This window comes from Sminthopsis crassicaudata, chromosome 2 (assembly GCF_048593235.1).
Source record: "Sminthopsis crassicaudata isolate SCR6 chromosome 2, ASM4859323v1, whole genome shotgun sequence".
Classification (NCBI taxonomy): Eukaryota; Metazoa; Chordata; class Mammalia; order Dasyuromorphia; family Dasyuridae; genus Sminthopsis; species Sminthopsis crassicaudata.
The window spans coordinates 410,000,552-410,023,104 of record NC_133618.1 but is presented as its reverse complement, the minus strand read 5'-3'; the positions used below and the strand labels follow the sequence as shown (position 1 = coordinate 410,023,104).

Here is a 22,553-nt window from a genome sequence, read left to right as displayed (position 1 = left end):
TAGTGGGAGGGGCGGTGACATCATCAGCGCCGCCCCCTCCTCCCACACAGAGCCCCCCCTCCCAACAACTGCCCACTCCTGTAACTAGATTAGAAAGAGGGCTTATTGAAGCAATTGAAAATGGAAAAGAAGTAGATAACTCTGTAGGATTCAAACCCAACAAAATAGTCAAAGTGCAGCTAATACTTCCATCACCTATGACCTACTAATAGGTGTAGGTTCTTATGCAGACTGCTTCGGTACAGATTAATTACTCCATAACAGCATTTGAGCAAATTGCTGCTGCTGCTATCAAAGCATGGGCTTCTCTCCCCAGTAAAAACTACAAGGGTGAGACCTACACAAAAATTGTACAGGGACCAAATGAACCTTTTGCTGATTTTGTGGCACGTTTGCAGACAGCTGTCATACAGACTAATGGTGAAAATGAAGTAACAGACACTTTGGTAAGGCAACTTGCTAGAGACAATGCCAATGAGGTTTGTAGAAGGATTATACTAGGACTACGTAGGGATGCTCCTTTAGAGGAGATCATAAGACTGTTGCTGGACTTCAAAACCTGTAGGGATCATTGGATTCCCTAACATATAAAAAGACTGATGTGGGACTTCAAAAACTTGTGGGGATCATTGGATTCCCTAACAGTGAAGCAATGGACAATAGATTGGTTTTGGACTATCTCTTGGTTGCTGAAGAAGGGGTATGTGTGTCTGATGTTTACATACCCTCCTTCTAGGACTTCTGGAAATCTCTTACAATACCATGTTGATTTATATTGTCTGTTATATCACTACTTGCATGTACAATTCCTGTTTGTTACACCACATTGATTCTGCTCTGACTGTGGGGAGAGTCATCACTAATAGCCTCTGCGTTATTGCTATGTGCTTGTGTAATAACTCCCATGCTGATGGGTTTGTGCATACTTGTCTCTAATAAGGCCCTTCAATCCAGAAACCCACTAGCAAATCCCCACTTCTCTTTGGTGCTTCTCATCTCCCTTCCTGAGATGTCGGGGAGGGTGTGATTATCTCCTTTTTAGTGCTTTCATCTCCCCTCCTGGGAAGTCAGGGGGGGCGTGATCACCTCCTTTTTGGGGTTCTCATCTCCCTGAAAGGTCAGGGATGGCGCGACCTCCTGTGGTCTAAAACAAAAGAAAGCGGGAGATGTAAAGGGCTAGAACTGAGCAATGCACTTGGATAATGAAGCACGTGAAACTAATTGCCAATTGGACGGTTCCCTATTAACTTGTTTGAAGGTTGACCCTCCCCAGCTGTTCTGTGCTGACTTGATTGGTGGGACAAAGAGAGGGAAGTGACTTGTGTGGGAGGAGGAAGAAAAACTTGGGTGGTGGAACTCTCGCTCACTTGCACTCGTGACCTGGCGTTGGAGGTGACGGTAAAGATCTAGAATAAAGACATTTAGTGATCCTGACTCCTGCTGATTTCTGGAAAGATAGAGTTCCAGCAGTTCCAAATTGCTCTCCGGAATGGCTGGATTCTTTCACAACTCCACCAACAATGTATCAGTGTCCCAATCTGACAGGAGTGTAGTGGTATCTCAGAGTTGTCTTAATTTGCATTTCTCTGATCAGTAGTGATTTGGAACACTCTTTCATATGGGTGGAAATAGTTTCAATTTCATCATCTGAGAATTGTCTGTTCATATCCCTTGACCATTTATCAACTGGAGAATGGTTTGGTTTCCTATAAATCAGGGTCAGTTCTCTATATATTTTGGAAATGAGACCTTTGTCAGAACCTTTCCTTTTAAAAATATTTTCCCAATTTGTTCCCTTCTAATCTTGTTTGCATTAGTATTGTTTGTAAAGAAACTTTTTAGTTTGATGTAATCAAACTCTTCTATTTTGTGATCAATAATGATCTCTAGTTCTCCTCTGGTCATAAATTCCTTCCTCCTCCACAGGTCTGAGAGATAGACTATCCTCTGTTCCTCTAATCTATGATCTCATTCTTTGTGCCTAAATCATGGACCCATTTTGATCTTATCTTGGTATATGGTGTTAAGTGTGGGTCTACATAATAGTATATTGAAAATATACTTGATATACTTGAGCTTTCAAAGGAGAGCGAACTTTGGGAACTACGTAAATTAAATTTCGGTCTGCAGATTTTTGAAAAGGAGGGCGGGGAAAGGGGCGGAGGGAGAGGGGCTTGGGAAGATTTCGCAGTCACTACGCATGTCTGCTTGTGCTTAGGCGGAGAGTTGAAAACACTTCCTTGCTGTCTCTTTAAAATACGTAGGCCCCAATGGCTTGTGGGACGCTTCCGTATATTCCCGGATGTAAACAAAGCTTGGCCGCCGTAGAAGTGTGTCCGGGTCGGGGTCGGTGGCGATTACGGCAAGTCATTTTTCTGGGGTCTTCCGCTCGATAGACGTAGGGACTCCGCCAGGTCAGTACTCTTGAGCTGCTGAAGGGAGGATATCGGGGGACGGCGATTACTAGAGCTGGTCCCGGAGCTTCCGGTTTCTGCTCCGGGCCCGGAGGGCCTCGAAACGGGGGCTTTTCTGCTTTTTTTTTCCCAGTGGCCTCTGGGGCAAGAAAGTTGAATTGGGCGTGAGGGAGAGGAATGAACTGGCCTGAAGACGGGTGGAGAACCCAGGGTGAGGGGATGAGCCTTCTGGGGGGGCTCCTCGAGGAATCTGTAATAAACTTCCCCACTCTCTGCTCCCCACTCCCATATGCCATTGAAGAAACTTGACACATTAATCAAGTAAGGTTGGCAGATGTAGAGCTGGGAAATGTTCGAGTCGGGATTTGAACTCAGACCTTTTGACAACCAAGGTTCATAGTGGATAGTGTCAGGTGTGCTGTCAGGAAGCCTTGTGGGACAAGATTCACAACTTCTCGCTCCAGTCAGGGCCTTTTACATGGAACCCACTCAAGGTTCTACATTCAGAGCTCCAGAACTGGGGAGAGGGGGTAAGAAGAGGGGGGACCCTCAGACTTGAGGGTAGGAAAAGAAGCAAAAGCTGTGAATCGCTCCCGAAACCCTTAGGTTTGTTGTTATTGTTTTGGGCAAAATATTAGAGACTGAAGCCAATCAGGTTAAGTGACTTGCCCAGGGTCACACAGTTTATTGTGTCTGAAGTCCGATTTGATTCAGGAAGACAAACCCGTGTACTGTATCACTGGATGTACTCATGACTACATGAGGAGGCTACAACATGCTAACAGATACATAACTATATACAGTATGGGATAAAAAGGAAAAGATTCACAGGAAAGGCCTTGGCGCTAAGAGGAGTTGGGGAAAACTTTTAGTTGTGATTTAAAGGACTTCTGGGAGGAGGCAGGAGGGCATTTTAGGCATGGAAGATAGCTAGTCAGGAAGACCTGAGTTCAAATGTGGCATCAAACCATTAACTGTAGTCAATAATTTAACCTTCTGTCTGCCTCAGTTTCTTCATGTGTAAAATGGGGGTAGTTATGAAGATAAAATGAGATCCTGCTAACAAAGTAACCTTTGCAAACTTTACTATGCTTTGAAAGAAAAGAGGTGGGGAAGTATATGCAGTGGAGTTGAACTTATTCAATCCAACAACCTATTGTAATATGACCAGTAAGAATTTTTCATTCTCTTGATTTTTCTTTAAAAACTGCCAGACCAGTTATTTCGTGAAGGTTGCAGTGTTCCAGAACGAGTTGCTATAAGCTTAATTTCTTTTATAACAGGAGAATTTAGGGCAGTGGTGTCAAACTCAAATAGAAATGGATACCATTAATCCATACTTCCAGTCCCTCTGGCCACAAATTGACTTCGTTTTAAAATGTAATATTAGCTGCTTTATTGTATTTTTATTTATTTAGATAAACATTCCTCAATTGCATTTTAATCTGGTTCTAGCAGCATTCAAGTGGGTTGTGGTTTGTAGTTGACCCATGTTTGACAAGTGATCTGGAGAATCTCACCACGAATAGGTAATCTCCGAGACATCTGCATTTCTCAAAGTATATCCTGCAAACAATGATGAACATCTTGTCATGTGTCTTTTCCTGTTACCCTGTTTGCTTTTTATATTAAGAGGTTTATTGAACAAAGTTATCTTCTGTGATTCCATCTATCAGATGGGATATATACTATATATTATATTCCATATATAATATATATATGAATAATATATGTATGCGAGATACCTCTTTAGAGAAGTATTGAAGCTGCCAAATATTGTTATTTTATAGTCATTCATCATAATAGAATTTTGTCATCCTTAATCAAAAATTCAGCTATAGGAAATAATCTATAAAAGTCTAATTTGTTCCTTTCTCAAACATTCATCAAATATACTTTTGATAATGTACATAAATCATTTTCATAAATATTTTATAGATATGAGAAAATAGGTGTGTGAATTGATAGTTAATGACATCTTTTGGTTGCCTTAAGCTTTTTAAAAATTTGTATTGATCACTTTTTTACAATACCTGCATTTCCCAATATTGATTGATTAGGACCTTTAAATTTGTATTGTCTTAAACATAGATTTCCTCTGTAGTGTATTATTTATTCATGTCCAGTTACTTTTCCTAAAGTCATCTTTATAAGTTTGATTTCTGTTTCCTCATATAGCATATCGTTTACTTTAGTGATAGAGTCCAAATGTGGTAGTAACACTATCATTAATGATAAGAAGAGACACTATAAAAAGACCAACAGATTTATTCTTCTTTTGTCCTTTTCCTATTTTTTTGGAGTCAGTAGTTAATTTAAATAGATCTATTTTGCAAAATTCTAACTTATAACCTGATGCCTGTGAACTCCCAGTGAGATAGATTGGAGGAGGAGGGTGTCTGTGAAGTCATATGGGGGGGAAATTATGTACTTATATCAATATATTATGTTTCCTTTGTATTTTATTTTATAAAGACAGCTAGATATTGAAGTGGATTGAGTATTGTACTAGAAGTCAAAAATACTTGAGTTCAGATTCTCATCTGTATGACTCAGGGAAAGTCATTTAACCTATGTCTCCCTTAATTTTCTCATTTGTAAAATAGAGATAAGTACCTATCTCTTAGGATTATGAAGATAAAATGAGATAATATCTGCAAAACAATATATAGATGTTAACTATTATTGTTGCTTTTGCAAAGAGAGGTCCATAGGTTTATCAGAGTTCCAGAGGAGTCCGTAACACAAACAGCAACATCATTTTATCTTTATTCTTTGTTCTAATTTGGTGTCAATTTAACCTTAACTTATTATTTGATGATCTTATTGAATACAAATAACTGATGCTAAATTGACTACCATATCATTAAACCAGTTATTTCCAAAGATAATGGTTTCTTTTTTATTATGTTGATTGGTGCTCATTATGTCTAGTTTTTTTTAAGTCTCTTATTAAAGGACTTTATAGTATGTAGACGTGAAGTTTCTTTGTCATCTCTAGGCCTTTAGACTCTTAATTTCTTAATCTTGAATCATATTTTTCAAGACTTTTTGCCATTCTGCTCAATGCCCATCATTGCTTTGAATTCTTTGTACATGAAAGTATATGTTATTTGGTTTGAAGGATCTTAAGTTTTTTATAGGCTTTTTCTACTGCTTCGTCTTCTGAAATAGATTTGCCCCACACAATTAATTATGTTTGTGGTCTTTTTTTTTTTCACGTGCTCATAATGAACACTGCAAAGTAATATAATAAATTGCCTCATGAAATAATGTTTCTTTTCTGATTACATTATAAAGCCAACTCTTGTATTCACTTCCCTAAGGAGAAAAAAATCTGCGAGTCATCCTTCCATTCATAAACAATTTTTTGTGGTTTTAATTTATAACATGAGTGGCATTATGAATGATACAGTTTTTCCAGTATTTTGTCAGTTTATTATTATTGGACAAAGATTCCATACTTGGAAAGTACTAGCAACTAAATTAATGTTTTTAGATTCTCTAAAACTCATATGATACTGAGTAGCCATTGTCCCTTTTTCTGCTCTTCCTCCATCACTACAGAAGCTGGCTTCATAAGACTGTGGATCATTATTTCATGGATCATAGAATTAATCATCTAGTAGCCAGTGTGTTCCTCCTGAACTTAGGTAAACTTGTCCTTAAAACAGCAGATGGAACTTACTGCTAGAACTGTATTAGCGACACTTTTCTAATTTGATAAATCTGCCAGACATTGAGCTTTTCTTTAAATAGCCCAAAGTCACTTCCATTTGGTAACAAGTCACTGGATCAGGACTTTTTTAGGAAACAGTTTGTCAATATACTTCCCAAAATATAGTCTTCAGAACCGTAACAGTATTTCAGATATAATCTGAACAGGGGAGAATACAAAGAGACTATCACTTCATCGTCTTAGAGACTAGACTTCATTTAAACTTAGTCCCAAAATATCACATCTTTGTGGCTATCAAGTCATATACACTAATGACTTTTTAAAATCTTAATTTTAATGATTATTTTGTTTTATATCACCTTAACTTCCAAATATTTTCCTCCCACACATCCATTAGGACAAAGATTAAAGAACAAGGAGGGGAACAGTTCAATAAAATCAGCCAACTCTTGATTGTTTTCTTTTTTTTGGTCTTTGTAGCCCTGATTCCTAGTATAATGTTTGGTGTATAATAGGTGTTTAAATAAATGCTTATTGTTTGAAAACCATGTCTTAACAATTTATACAATATTCCCACCCCCCCTAATTTGTCTACTTCTATAAATATGAGAGGAAGATAACATTATACTTACACAGTATGCAAAGTTTTTTGTTGTTGTTTTTACTGTTATTTCCATTTGTATTGGTATAATCATCCTGTATATTACTTTCCACTTCTGATCCTTTTTCAGTGATTTCCCACTGCCCACAAGAATGCAGATTCCTTAGCCTAATGGTTAAGGCCTATTTGACATCTGGCTCCAACTTGTAGTCACAGCTTTATTTCCCTTCCTTAATTTTATGCTGTACTTTCTTATCCTTGCCTGTCATTGGTTTTTCCACACTCAAGGCTAGCCTACAGTTTGTTGATGTAGAAACAAGGTCACTAATCTAAGGATCCCTGGGATCTCATAGGGACTTCAAAAACTACATATTAACATTATGTTCTATTGTATTTTAATTAATTTTTAAAATATTTCACAATTATATTTTAATTTGTTTTGGGCTGACTACCCATCATGTATAATGTTGTGGAAAGTGTTTGACATTACTACAGCAGAGGATTCACTGTCAAATACAAGTTGTATCAGATGACCTCTGAAAATTTTTATGATTTATTTTGTTTCTTTAAGCCATCTCTCATGCTTGTACAGTACTTCTTCCTTCTTGGCCTTCATTAGTATTTGACTTTCTTTGATGTAGACAGTACAATCTTTTTCTTTTATGTCTCTAACACTGCCTGTACTAGCTCCTTATACATAGTTTTTACACATGCTGGGAAATAAAGAAATGTTTATTAAAATTATTATAGGGATTCTCACCACCCTGACCCTTCTATTCTGTTGACACCATTCAGAAAGACACCATAGTCAGGACTAAGTGTGCATTGGTATATTGGTTAAAAAGAAGACAATCATTGCTAAGCCTTGGTAGGGTGGGCAAGGGGAGGGGTATATAAGAGATACCTCAACTTAGAGGAAAAAGAAAGCATGGTTTAAGGAGAATGTGAGGAAAAGAATGTAGCATACAAAAGTAAAGAAAGAAGGGTCATTGAAACATTGTTTAAATGCACAGATTAAATGGAAGTCTAGAATACATACACAGACATTTGCTATTTTATGTACAGTCCTCTTTGTTTTATTTTGTAACTAGACTTGTTTATTTTATTTAGTGTTTGTTAAATTAAAAAAAAAAAAAAACACTTAAGAAAAATAAGGAGCACCAGGCTTGACTCCTCAGGGCAACTTTGCTATCTGTCTTCTTGCACGGTGTTTTAACCGCACTTAATCCCAGTTTCTTCATCTGTAAAACAAGAGCATTCAACCAAATAATCTCTAAATTTGCTTCTAAAGCTCTAAGTCTATGTTCCTAAGGATTTTTTAATACAGGTTTATAGCTTCAGATATATATGTATATATGTGTGTGTGTGTGTGTATATACCTGCCTGTATACATATATATGTATATATACTTATATATATGTATAGTAAGTATTGTAGGTATGTGAAATCAGTGGGAGACTTCCATCAATATACCTGTGCTACTAATATGAAGGAATCAGGATTATTAATTATTGGCATGTACTCAAGTGCCTTAAATAATGATAAAATAAAAATCAATCTCCATCAAATCTAAATTATTTTTCCTCCTCATAGATAAACAGGACCATGTCAGCTGCTGTTTCAGAAGCAATAAATTCTGGCCCCCCAGGGGGATCAAGTGACATGGGTTTGGAAGAGCCAAAGAAAATGACAAGGGAAGACTGGAGAAAGAAGAAGGAGCTAGAAGAACAGAGAAAGCTGGGTAATGCCCCAGCTGAAGTGGATGAGGAAGGAAAGTAAGTATTTAAATTTTCTTGAAAAGCGTATTTATACTAAATTTACATTAATTTCTCCCTTATTAAACTTTCTAACTTTTATTTCATCATAGAGATATCAATCCTCATATTCCTCAGTACATCTCCTCTGTGCCATGGTATATAGATCCATCAAAAAGACCCACACTAAAGCATCAAAGACCCCAACCTGAGAAACAAAAAGAGTACAGTTCATCTGGAGAATGGTATAAGAGAGGTGTAAAGGAGGTATGTGACCTATGGGTATTAGTTGGAAGAAAAATTTTAAATCATGCACATAATATGCCCCCCTCAAAAATATTTTAAAATAATAATAATAATAATAATAATAAATAATTCCAAACCTGTTTGGAAACTTAAAATTCATATAATGTGTAATATTAGCTCATAGGCTTTCATTATTCAGTCATGTTGCCAAAATCTTTAGACTTCCCCTCAAATTTCAACCAGATTGTTTTCCTTTTGAGGATTTTTTTTTCTCTAATTTAGTCCAAATTAATAATTTTTCCAACAATATTTTACTTTATCATATGAGATGTTTCAATATTTTAGGGTACCATTGTCGTGAAAGACATATTGAAGCATATATTCCAAAAACATTATTTCTACCACATATATCTTGATAGAACTAAGTCTTTATATTTTGTTTGCATTTGTAGAATGTTGTGACTACAAAATATCGCAAAGGAGCATGTGAAAATTGTGGGGCTATGACCCACAAAAAAAAAGATTGCTTTGAGGTAAGCTTTGTAATGAAGGCTTTGGAGTCTCTTGACAAAGATTCTGTCTATTTCGTTTTATTTTTTTGAGAATGGTTTTTGTAGCATTCTCTTTAGTGAACAGAAGTATGTGTTGAGAAAATACGATCAAAATCATCAGAAAATTCCAAATGAAGAAAAAGTGGTCATTGGTCAAAGTTAAAAACAGTTATTCTGTATAAGGTGTTATTGTCATTCCAATCTATGTAGGAGAAAGATGAGATGAAAGTTTCTGATAACATTATTTTATCTTTTGTTAAATAATTGTGTCTATTTTTTCAGAGACCTAGGCGTGTTGGTGCCAAATTCACAGGAACTAACATAGCACCAGATGAACATATACAACCTCAACTTATGTTTGATTATGATGGTAAAAGGGATCGCTGGAATGGTTACAACTCAGAGGAACATATGAAGATTGTGGAAGAATATGCCAAAGTTGACCTTGTGAGTAAAATTCTCTGATTTTCCATAATCCTTAATGAATGAATATACATTTTGTTTTCTCTTTTCACATTCTGTATAAACAAAACAGAATGAACTCAGAGAATATGTCTAGGATTATATATAGCTGTTGTGTTTCATTTATAAGTTAATGGTAGTAATAATGGATTTACCCAATTAGTAAATGACATTAAATTCAATCAGGATGATTATTTTGTTTTTCATTTAGGTGTTTATTTTAGTGTCTAAATTGAGGAACTGATATATGAAGATAAGTTAGAAATTATTTATTGCCTACACTTGTAGTTTATTTTGTACTTATAATCATAATGTTTTTAGACTGGTAGAAGATTATATGGTCTAACTTTTGAAAATAGTAAAAGTGCTACTTATATGTTTCATGGTTTTTGTGTTTTTGGTTTGTTTTTGTTTTTGTTTTTTTTTAGCTTATCACAAGGTTGAATATTTTTGTTTGTGATTTAAAATGTTTTTGTTCTTAGGCTAAACGTACATTGAAAGCTCAGAAGCTACAGGAAGAATTAGCCTCAGGAAAGTTAATGGAACAAGTGGTAAGTAATTGAATATCATAACTTCAATGAAAATGTATTTGACAAAAGTATAGTTAGCCTTTCTTTACACAATTTACTCTTCGTACAAGTTTTGTTTTTAATACATAAAATCGTAGCCTTTCATTTTCTAGTGCTTTGCAAAGTATTCATAGCATCTAGAGAACTAATCTTAATCCTTCTTACATCTCGGGAAAACAAGAAAAATATCTCATAGCTTTTATTATTACATTTTTAATCACTATGTATGTTAACAATGACTTTAAGAAAACAGACAATTGGCAACATAGACATTTAAGTTATTAAGCAAAATGTCAAAGAGGAAATTATACTCTTTGTTAATTATAAAATAAACAAAATTTCCAACTCCTTTTTTATTCAGGAGCCACTGAGGTAAATTTTTTTTTGTACTTTTTAGAAAGAGGAAAAGGGAACTTTTTTTAATATACCTAAGTCTCAGTTAAAACATTATTTAATTATCACATCATTGTATCATAATCTATTTAACTATTATCTTGTTGGGCATTTAAATTACGAGATGGGTTTTTGTTTTTTTATTTTGCAGCTATATAGAGAATGGTATCAAAATCTTTGAATGGTATTTTGGATAACTTTTCAGCATATTTGCCTTCATTAACATCTAAATCTTGCAGCAGTTCCAAGCAGAGAAAGAATATGGTAGCACTAGCTAGCCACATGGGTCATCTTTAACAAACATGCTGGAAATTCCTTATCATTAAACCTAGAAACTATTACATCTGAGTTAACTGTAACTTCCAGTGGTTATACGGCCTGCCTGGGCAATGATTAAACTCAGTTCATACCGTCAACTTTTTAAACTTGATAACCAATATAGTTGATTGTATAACTTCAGTTATATACATGGAGGGCAGCTAGGTAACACAGTGGATATAGTGCTGGGCTTGGAGTCAAGAAGACTCATTTTCATGAGTTTAAAGCCAGTCTCAGACACTTGCTTGCTGTGTAATCCTGGATAAGTCATTTAACCCTGCTTGCCTCAGTCTCTCCTCTATAAAATGAGCCAGAAAAGAAATGGCAGATCCCTCCAGTAAGGAATACAGCCAAGGAAACTCCAAAAGAAATCATAGGGTTAGACACAACTGAAATAACTGAACAGCATTAACATGCATTGAGTAGTTTTTTTTTTTTTTTTTTTTTTTTTTTATATCCTCAATCTCACCTATTGGGTACTTGATATACTGATGCTTATTATAAGCGACATTTATTTTCTCCTTCTTTGTATTTTTTATGCTTATCTTTCTATAACTCCTTCGTGGAGGAATTACAGAATTCTAATAAATAAGTCTAAATAATAGACTTAAATAATTAAGCTCAGGGTAACAATTTTAAATAGTATTGATTGTTGATAATATAATGCAATTAAAATATATGTGATGATAGTTCTATTTAGAATTCTTATTGGTCCTAATTTAGGACACAGTAGATATTAATATGATTAAATAATATTAATATTAGAAATCTAATAGTTTGTATTATCACATTTCTGCATTCAGAAATTACAAAATCTTTTTTTTCTTAATACAGAATTCCCCAAAACATCAGTGGGGGGAAGAAGAACCAAATTCTCAAACGGTAGGAAATTTTTGTCTCAGAAATAATTTGGATCTACATTGAATTTTCATAGTTACTGTTGACTCAGGAGAGAGATTGTATGACATTCATACCTGTAGTTTTAAATTTCCTTAGTAGGGTAGTAACTGGTTTATATTTTCTTAAGAAAAATATTAACTTTTATTTGCCAGGAAGCTATTATGTTTAAAATTTAGCTTTCTTGTTTAACAAAACTAAAGCTGTTTTCTTCCCCATCTATTGATTGGAATATGAGGAAATCAAACTGCATTTCAACACCCTATAAATGACCAGATCCTACACTGACTTGCATTCATCTAGCCAATCCTGCTAGGACACCAAGGTCCAGCCAGATCATGGATTTCTTGATGTTTGCCCTGCTGTTCTCCTTAAACAACATTATACCCCATTTCACTCCCCTGTTTTCCAGAAAAATTTTTTCTCTCTCCTATGGCTCCATTTAGCATTCCTTCATTTTAGGCCACTTCCTTTCACATTCCTTCCATGTTGCAATCACAGAAACCTGCTTTCCCCAGAAGACATTGCCTCTTATGCCTGGTATTAAATGTACCATCTCTGAAGTCTCATCAACACAGTCAACCTTGGAGGCATGAGAGGAGAAAGGGGGATTCCTGCTGTCTAGTTGGTGTAAGCTCATCTTTTTGCACCTTTGAGGTTCATGTCTTCCCAATAGATCAGCTGATCTAACCTCTAGTGACTGTTCTCTCCTGCTCCCCGGATCATTTTCTGCCCTTCATCAAGACGTTAATTACCTGGTTTACTATATTCTTCTCTATTCCAACACCCGACCTTATGTTGAGGGATTTTGATTTACATCTTATTTCCTCAAACACCCTCACTTCCCAGTTCATCAGTATACTCAGCCCTGTCATCTTCTGACTTCATTCCACCTTACTACACACACACACACACACACACACACATATAACACACATACAGAAGGGCATACCTTTGAACTCAATGTCATCTGTCATCATTTACAAGAGTTCCATTTCCATAATTAGGAAATTCTTCTAGCTATAACTTTTTGCCTTTCCATCTCTTCTCTGGGTGTCATTTTTGCTAACCCATGACTTTGTTCTCACCAAAACTTCTACCTACTTTCCCAGATCATAGCTATTGCTCTAGTTTCACTTTCTTCCTTTCAGATTTTTATTTCTTTAGTTAATTAGTTCAACTTTACAGTGCCATCTTCTCTTGAATCTTTTGCCCCATTGTCCTGTTACCACTAATTTCTTTCTAGACCTTAATCCTTGACTACTCCTCACCATCTGCCTTCCATGTCCCATATGCCTACTATTGGTTATTGCTAAAGGAAGTCACTTGACTGTGTTGAGTGAATCCATTGCGAATTTATATTTATATATTATCTAGTCAACTAGGTCTTTTACTCTTTTTTTCTAACTGTCTGGATTATCTCCACCTGGATGTTTTATACATATCTCAAACCCATTGGATGTCCCATAGAATCTCATAACTAAAAAAACAGGACTTTTTATCTTTATCCCAGATTTCATTTGTTTTATTTTCTTTCCTGTTTCTTTTGAAGGCACCACCCTTGATCTCCAATTCAAATCTATTCTTCACTCTTCGTTTTCTTATCCAAGTTTTATTAATCTTATTTCCAGGAATCTCTCATCTTTCCCTTGCTCTCCCCTTATCTATCACCCAGTCAAGCCCAGATCAGGTCTACTGAGATAGTCTACTAATTGTTCTTTTTATCTCAGATCTCTTCCTTCTCTAGCTATCATCCACACGACTGCCAAAATGATGTTCCTAAGGCACAGTGACAAGATAATTTTCCTTCTCACAAAGTTCCAGGGACCCCATATTGCCTCTAGGATCATATGGAAACTCCTCTTTTTGGAGTTTGAAGCCCTTTCTTAACCATGTACAGACTACCTTTTCAAAACCATTACCCATTTCTTCCTTGTACATATTGTTCCTCTTCAGATATTCTGTACTGCAGCCACATTGGCCAACTTGCTGAATTTTATTTACAGTGATCTATATGTCATATTTTGTGCCTTTGTCTCCCATATCTGAAATAGCTTAGGTCAGTAAGACCTTTGCTGATTCCCTGATACTAGGGAACCTAATACCAGGTTACCCTCACAAATAAAATTACTTTGTATTTAAGTATATAAGTTTATTTATAAAAGTATATATACTTTGAATTTAAGAGAGACAGTGTGGTATAGTAGATAAAGAAGTGATCCTGGAACCAGGAAGATCTGGGTTTCAAGTCTGCTACTTCTATACCAACTTTATGTATGACCCTGAGCAAGCCACTTAACTTCTTAGTGCTCTAGGCCAGGATTCAATAAAGACCTCATTTAGAAGGTGGTACTTGACTTGAACTTTGAAAAATGGTAGGTGTTGTAAAAGGCAGAGATGCGGAAGGAGCACAGTAAGCTAAGAATGACTTTTTCATTTTAAAATAAAGTCTTATTGTATCTAAAAATATTAAAAACTATTCCTAGAAAAAAAAAAAAAAAAAAGGTGGCTAGCCCATGAGCCAAAATATCTGCTAACAAAAATTTTAGGCTACAAGTTACAGAAAAGATGTAAATCTGCAATGATGGAGGGAGTTTCTTCATCTTAAAGATACCTTTGCCAATGAAATCACTTCCTACTCTTGTGTTTTGTATTCTTTTATGTTTATACATCTTGTTTCTCCCATTAGAAGGTACATTCTTTGATGGTCAGGATTACCTCACTTTTATCTTTGTATTTACAGTGTTTGCTACAAATTATATAGATACTGTATAATTGTTTTTGCTTAGTTGATAGTAATTTGGTATTGTTCATATGGACCCCCTTAAACCTAAAATAAAACCCTGATCCTTCTTTTTCTTAATCGTTTTCTAACTTTGTCCTATTTTAGGAAAGAGACCATAACAGTGAAGATGAAGATGAAGATAAATATGCAGATGATATTGATATGCCTGGACAAAATTTTGACTCTAAAAGACGAATTACTGTCCGGAATCTCAGAATTAGAGAAGACATTGCTAAAGTAAGCTATAAGTTGTTTTATTTCATAACTCATTAAGGATTCCAATTAATAATTAATTTTTATATAGTTGTGGTTATTTTTTTTTTTTATTAGGAGTAAGAACATTTCCAAGGCAAGACTTTTGAGAACCTAGAATAGTGACTATATTGAGGCTCCTATCTAAACCATATCTCTTCCTCCCCAGTGCTGCACATTCTATACTCTGATTTTCTTTTGCAAATTTTATTTTAATAGCACATTTTTCCAATTACATGTAAAGATAGTATTCAAGTTTTATTTTTGCAAGATTTTGAGTCCCAAAACTTCCCCTTTCTCATGCTAGCAAGCAGTCTGATATGGATTATAATTGTACATTCATTTTTAACATGTTTCCATATGAGTCTTGTTGGAAAAGAAAAACCAGAATGGGGTAGCTGGATGGCACAGTGGATAGAGCACTAGCCCTAGAGTCAGGAAAATAAGAGTTCAAATCTGGCCTCAGATACTTAATACTTACAAGCTATGTGACCCTGGGCAAGTCACACATACAAAAAAAAACCCAACTCCAATCAGAACAGAAGAAAAAAAATCACTAAAAAGGAAAAAAAGACAAAAGAAAAAACAGTCTGCATTCAACTTCCATAGTTCTCTCTCTGGATGCAGATGGCATTTTCCATACAAAGTTTTTTGGAATTGCCTTGGATCACTGGAAAGATCTGGGTCTATCAGAATAGATTATCACACAATCTTCCTGTGTCTGTTCTGTACTTTGATTTTCTCAGCTGCACACCACTTAATTGAAAAGTTCTTATTGAACAACTAAATGTTACTATTTAATGTTTTCTTTTTCTCTTTTTTAGTACTTGAGAAACTTAGATCCCAATTCTGCCTACTATGATCCAAAAACAAGAGCAATGCGAGAGAATCCCTATGCCAATGCAGGAAAGAATCCTGATGAGTAAGTATGTTTAAAGTCTTATTTTGTATGCATCTTGCAGAGTAAGGGGGTATTTTAAATTGAAGGTGAGATAAGTGGTCAACTCTTAAATTAAAATTAATATATTATGCTGTGACACGGTCATAAAAGAAGCAGCCTACCTTTCTGAGAAGTCAGCCTTATTAAATAATCTTTTTTTTCCTTTTAGAGTTAGTTATGCAGGAGACAATTTCGTGCGATACACTGGAGATACCATTTCAATGGCACAAACACAGTGTAAGTATTTTCATCAAATTAAACCTTGATGATGTTAGGTTTTTCCTGTAGAAAAGACTTGCTTTTGATGGACCAATTAATGAAAATACTAGCCAAAGAAAATTTTGTTATGCTTTTGAAGTTCAAGTCAAATGATAATCCTAGCCAAATGTATATCAGTACCACTATAAATGCACGTAAATATTCAAAATATAATATTATTCTCTTTTCACAACTATGTCGTAAGCCTTTTAGAAGATACCAAGGTCCTTTTCCTCTTTTTAGTTTCTTTGATACATAGCTATGCCTGTACATCGAAATTGTTCAATTCTTGTTTTCTAAATGCACTATTTAGCTAATAACTTGGTTTTTTTCCAATATCTTCACTCATTATAGTGTTTGCCTGGGAAGCTTATGACAAAGGGTCTGAAGTGCATCTCCAAGCAGATCCAACAAAACTGGAGTTACTGTATAAATCATTTAAAGTCAAGAAAGAAGATTTCAAAGAACAACAGAAAGAAAGCATTCTAGAGAAGGTAATTTAGGCCAAAATTGAAGTTAATAACACTGTCAAGAAAAATTATTTTTAATATGTATTGCTTCATGTTAGCAAAATTCTAAAAACTTTTATTTTCATAAACTTAAATTTTATGTTTTCATTTGTCAGTATTTTTACCAGTTATAATTTTTCATGCTACTCTAGAATATCTTCAATTAAGTAGGTAAAAATCCATTGCTATTTGCCTTTCTTTTTCTTTTGAGAAGAATTCAATAATTTTTTTTTTTTTTTTTTTTTTTTTAGATTTTACCAATTTATATAAAGTGATTTAAATATCTGTTTGAATAAAAACTTTGAGCATACTTCACCAGGCATAATTTCTTTTTTTAGTATGGAGGTCAAGAACACCTGGATGCTCCCCCCTCTGAGTTACTCTTAGCTCAAACAGAAGACTATGTGGAATATTCAAGACACGGAACAATCATCAAAGGACAAGAGAGAGCTATTGCCTGCTCTAAGTATGAGGAAGATGTCAGGATCAACAATCATACAGTAAGCTCAAACTATGTTTCATATTTGTCTATTTTAGCTAATGTCTCTATAATGCTAAGAGCATCAGTTATTGCTTTAAGAAATTTATTAACCCCTATTAGAAAATGAAACGTAGAGACTATCCTACCCAGCAAATTAATTATTATACCATATTTGGAACTTTACTTCTCTTTCCATCTTACCAGTCCTAAGATCCCAATCACACCATCACTTTACTGACATCTTTGCTGACAAGAACATCAGAGAAGGCTTGATGTAGAACAGCATTAGAGCCAGAGGAAATAATAGGTGGACATAAGGAAGCATGAGGGATAGCTAATGTAAAGACAGGAGATGGAATGATATGTGTTAGGGAACAGTAGTTTGACCAATTTGCTTGGGCTGTAGAGTGTGGAAAGGAGAATAATTTTTAAGATTGGAGTCAAGTAAGTAGTAAAAGGCTTTAAAAACTAAACAAAGGAGCTTACATCTGATCTTGGATGCAGTCAAAAGCCATTGTAATTAAATGAGTTATGGTAGTAATGTAGTCAGACCAGTGCTTTAGTAAAAACTAACTTTGACACTTGGGAGGATGTTTGATTGTAAAGGAGAGAGACTTGAGTCAAGGAGATTAATTAAGAGATTATTGTAATAATTTCAGCAAAAAAATAAAATAAAATTGGGTGGTATCTGGATTAGTATGTAGAAAAAAGGGGATGGGTGATACTATGGATATTGTGGAAGTAGTAATTTAAAAATTTAGCTATTGATTGAATATGTAGTGTGTGAAGAATAAGGACTTAAGTATTATTTTGGAGTTGAGAGAATCTAGGAGATTTGTACTTGTGTCTAGGAAGTTTAGAAGAAGTGTGGCATTTAGAAAGAAGGGTAATAAGTTTAGTTTTGAACCTATCATGTTTGAGATGCTCACAGGACACAGGCCATCTATTTTGAAATATCAAGTAGGTAGTTAAAGATGTACATTTAGACTCAGAAGAGAGGTTGGGAACAAGATAACATAGATCAGGGAGTCATCTACAAAGAGATGATAATTTAACGCAAAAGGAGCTGATGAGATTGACTAATAAAAAATGTAAAAAGAGAATAGAAGAGGATCCAGAAGGTATATCCACAATTGGAGTCATGATATGGATGAAGATGTAGCAAAAAAGACAGAAGGAACAATCAGATATATAAGAAAACCCAAAAAGGAGAGAGCAATGAGACAAAGAAAATGATACATTGTCATGCATTATAGTGACCAAAAAATATGAGCTTTGAGAAAAGACCATCAAATTTTATGGTTACAGGACATTTGTTACTTTGGTAAGAGTAATTTCATTTGAATGTTGAGGTCACAAGCCAAATGGCAAAGGATAGAAAAGAGAATGAGAGAAAGTAAAGCAACTAATGTTTACAACTTTTTCTAGAAATTCATCTGTGAAAAGGAAGAGAGGTATGAGATAGAGCTGAATGTGATGGTTAATAGGGTTGAGTAAGCAGATAAGGAATTGGTATATATGGAGAGACAGAGGTGATTATAGATAAAAGAATTAGCCTTGTGGAAGAGAAAGATCACCTCTTCATCAGAAAGTAAAGGAGGAAAAAATAAAGGACAATTTAAAAGGCTTTGAAATGTGGAAAAGGTGAGAGGAAGGAGCTTATGAAGCTAGTCTATTTGTGAGATGTATTCTGAGCTAGGAAGGAGGGGAGAGAATGAATGACTTGTGATTTGGGAGGTTTTGAAGCAGCCTTTTCTGGGAAGTGAGATAAAGAATCAATTAGAGAAAAGTAGCATCTATTTGTTTTTCAATAATGTCTTTTCTCATCTACAGCATATCTGGGGTTCCTATTGGAAAGAAGGTAGATGGGGATATAAGTGCTGTCATTCCTTCGTTAAGTTTTCCTACTGTACTGGAGAAGCTGGGAAGGAAATTGCTGTGAGTATCCCTTTTTCTGGAAACACTACAGATTGATTATTAAATGTTAGGGTCACTCTTCTTATTGCTTGTCTTTACATTTTCTAGAATTTTTTTTTCCAGAAAATTGTACTTTCTGATCTTAAAAAAGAAGCAGATTGATATTAATGGATAAAGAGTCAAGTCTGAAGCAGGGAACACTTAGGTTCAGGTCCTACCTCTGCAATATGCTGACTATGTAATCCTGAGCAAGTTTAACCTCTCAGTGCCCATAAGCAACTGTCTAAGACTATTAAATTGTTTTTTTTGTTTGTTTGTTTGTTTTTTAATTCTTTTTTTTTTTTAAATTATAGCTTTTTATTTACAAGACATATGCATGGGTAATTTTTCAGCATTGACAATTGCAAAACCTTTTGTTCCAATTTTTCCCCTCCTTCCCCCCACCCCCTCTCTCAGATAGCACGGTAGATCAATACATGTTAAATATGTTAAAGTATATGTTAAATACAACATATGTATACATGTCCATACAGTTATTTTACTGCACAAGAATAATCAGACTTTCAAATAGTGTACAATTGGTGGTAGCTAGGTGGCACAGTGGATAGAGCACCAGCCTTGAATTCAGGAGGACCCGAGTTCAAATCTGGTCTCAAGACACTTAACACTTCCTAGCTGTGTGACCCTGGGCAAGTCACTTAACCCCAGCCTCAGGGGAAAAAAATCAAATCAAATTAAAAAAAAAAAAAATAGTGTACAATTACCCTGTGAAGGAAATCAAAAATGCAGACGGACAAAATGGAGGGATTGGGAATTCTATGTAGTGGTTCACACTCATCTCCCAGAGTTCTTTCCCTGGGTATAGCTGGTTCAATTCATTACTGCTCTATTGGAACTGATTTGGTTCAACTCATTGTTGAAGAAGGCCACATCCATCAGAATTGATCATCATAGTAGTATTGTTGTTGAAGTATATAATGATCTTCTGGTCCTGCTCATTTCACTCAGCATCAGTTCATGTAAAGGACTATTAAGTTGTAAAGATAATGCCAACTTGGATTGCTAGAAGGCATTTCCTCACCAAGTTGTTCTCTATGCCACTGAAATCACAAGTGCAATCCCTATCCCTCTCCTGATCTAAGGCTATATAATATACAATTAGTTAAGATTATAATGGCATGGTTAATAGTTTGCAGTTCCAAAACATGTTGACATAAGTGCTAGTGTCCATACTTTATAGTTATGAAGCTATGAAAGTATTTGTAACTTTGCTGCAGTCATATATATGAGAGGCAGAGTCAGTCCTAACAGGGGTATCAAGCTCAAATAGAATGATCTGGATTCCTGTAGGCTCCATATAGACTTAGAAAACCATAAACCAACATTTTCTGTGTTTTTTTTATTTTGTTAAAAATTTCCTGGATACATTTTCATTTGGTTATAGCCACACTCAGGAATTTTGCAGGTAGGAGTTTGACCCCTCTGCTCAATAATGTATGTCCACCCAGGCTATAGTCCCAGCTTATTTCATTGTAGCATAGCTTTAAGTCAGACATACCAAAACAATGTCTGTTTATCCACTGTTAGGTAGACAGTGATGTGGGTAGTTCCTTTTTCTCATGATATTTGTTCATTAGGGTACACCAGTTAAATTCATTTTGTTTTCCTTTTTAATTAAACAGAATGCAGATGAATATATTCCTGATGATTCTGTAGGAGAAGAGCAAACAAGCAGACCAAAAACTCTAATGGAGGTAGGTCATAGTCCTATTCATTTTACAGGGTAAAAATGTTCTTTACAATCTGTAAATAAATGGTAGAAGTGAACATTTAATTCTCTTGAGCATATTAATAACAGTTCACATTAATATAGCAATTTAAAATTTACAAAACACTTTTCTCAAAGCAGATATGTGCAATAATTCAAATAAGTATTCATGAAAGATTAAGGAACCTCCCTAACTCTATTCAAACCAAAGTTATTTGGCTTCGTGTGTTTTTTCAGTATACTATTAACTCTACTTCTTAATCGTTTCTCAAAGCTTCACCAAGAGAAGCAGAAAGAGGAGAAGAAGAAGAAAAAGAAGAAGAAGCATAGGAAGAGTAGTTCTGACAGTGAGGGTGAAGAAAAGAAGAAACACGAAAAACTGAAAAAGGTACAATGCCTTTGCATAACTGCCCATGAAGCAACTCCTAAACTTCATTCCTAAGGAGTGTGCTTTTTGTGAAGGTGTCACTTCTGAAATTTTAGAATATTTGCAAATGAAATTCTCCCAATGTCTCTAAACTGTCTAAAAAAAAAAAATCTGACTTATTGGCCTTGAAGTAGGTACTTCTAAAGTGTAATTCTCTATCCGAAGCCAAGCCTAGGAAAACATATCAGAGAAACAAATTCTGTTTAGTCTTTGTCATTTAATAAAAATACATTAAAATTGACTAAAACAGTTAACACAAATGAAAAAATTCATGAGAATCAATTTTTACAAACTAAAACAATGGGGCAAGCTGAATAATAATTGGCTCCAATTAAGAGTTTGAAGAATTCCTTCAGCTCTGCCAGCAGAGTGGTTTCTGATGTCACAGTGCCCAATGCTGCAGCCATTTTGCCTTGCCACTACTGGGCAAGTAGATTTATGTTTAAAATGCCAGTATTTATTTATTTTATTTTTCTCTATAGGCATTAAATGCTGAGGAGGCCCGCCTTCTCCATGTCAAGGAGATCATGCAGGTAGATGAAAGGAAGAGGCCTTACAATAGCATGCATGAGACCCGAGAGCCTACAGAAGAAGAAATGGAAGCCTATAGGATGAAACGTCAGAGGCCAGATGACCCCATGGCTTCTTTTCTTGGACAATAATAATTGAAAGAAGATTCACCCAAATTGTATATATTCTTATTATTCTCTTGGTAAACAGTGATGGAAAAAACCTCATTTGTTTTCCTTACTATCTTTTAAATAAATTTCTGGAACTCTTTCATCAGTACATTACCTCTTCTACTCTAGAGAGAAAAACCAGCAAGCAGATTATGATGGAGGTGTTTACTAGAACTTACATTCACAGGGGTAGCTAGGTGGCGCAGTGGATAAAGCACCAGCCCTGAATTCAGGAGGACCCGAGTTCAAATGTGATCTCAGACACTTAACACGTCCTAACTATGTGACCCTGGGCAAGTCACTTAACCCCAGCCTCAAAAAAAAAAAAAAAAAAAAAAGAACTTAGATTCACTGCAAGCTGCTTTCAGAGAAATCAGTATCGTGTATTTTTTTTCTCCTTAGAAGTTATTTATTTTAAAGGCTTAGTATTTATAATTTTAGTGTTATTTTTGTTTCAATTCTGAATTTTTTCTTCTACTTCTCCCTTCTGTTCCATCCATTCAGAAGGCAAGAAAAAGCTTGTTAAAAATAAATATATCAAGCCAAACGAATTCCTGCATTAGTCATGTGCAGGAAGAAAGAAAAAGAAAATGTTTTTTCTTCAGTCTTGAGTCCACTAGCTCTCTGTGTTAAGGTAGAGAGCATGTATGAT

General features: G+C 35.1%; 1 protein-coding gene across 2 annotated transcripts; it reads left to right on the top strand.

The window, feature by feature from the left end:
- Positions 1-2,279: 2,279 nt before the first annotated feature.
- SLU7 (SLU7 homolog, splicing factor) lies at positions 2,280-22,010 on the top strand. 2 transcript variants are annotated; one of them, XM_074291976.1, is made up of 16 exons: positions 2,280-2,414; positions 8,288-8,469; positions 8,562-8,715; positions 9,147-9,227; positions 9,528-9,692; positions 10,190-10,258; positions 11,822-11,869; positions 14,775-14,906; positions 15,746-15,843; positions 16,031-16,098; positions 16,474-16,613; positions 16,967-17,128; positions 18,943-19,047; positions 20,709-20,780; positions 21,069-21,182; positions 21,704-22,010. In XM_074291976.1, exons 2-16 carry the CDS (start codon positions 8,300-8,302, stop codon positions 21,881-21,883), a joined length of 1,758 nt encoding a protein of 585 aa, XP_074148077.1. In that variant the 5' UTR covers positions 2,280-2,414; positions 8,288-8,299; the 3' UTR covers positions 21,884-22,010. The 2 variants fall into 2 exon arrangements, with proteins under 2 accessions (XP_074148077.1, XP_074148079.1); XM_074291978.1 differs by lacking the exon at positions 2,280-2,414 and adding an exon at positions 2,524-2,625.
- The last annotated feature ends 543 nt before the right edge of the window (positions 22,011-22,553 follow it).

Coding starts and splice junctions, on each gene's coding strand:
- SLU7 (XM_074291976.1), top strand. CDS start 8,300: ATGTCAGCTGCTGTTTCAGAAGCAATAAATTCTGGCCCCCCAGGGGGA. Junction 8,470..8,561: donor GAAGTGGATGAGGAAGGAAA/GTAAGTATTTAA, acceptor ATTTCATCATAG/AGATATCAATCCTCATATTC. Junction 17,129..18,942: donor TCAGGATCAACAATCATACA/GTAAGCTCAAAC, acceptor TCTCATCTACAG/CATATCTGGGGTTCCTATTG.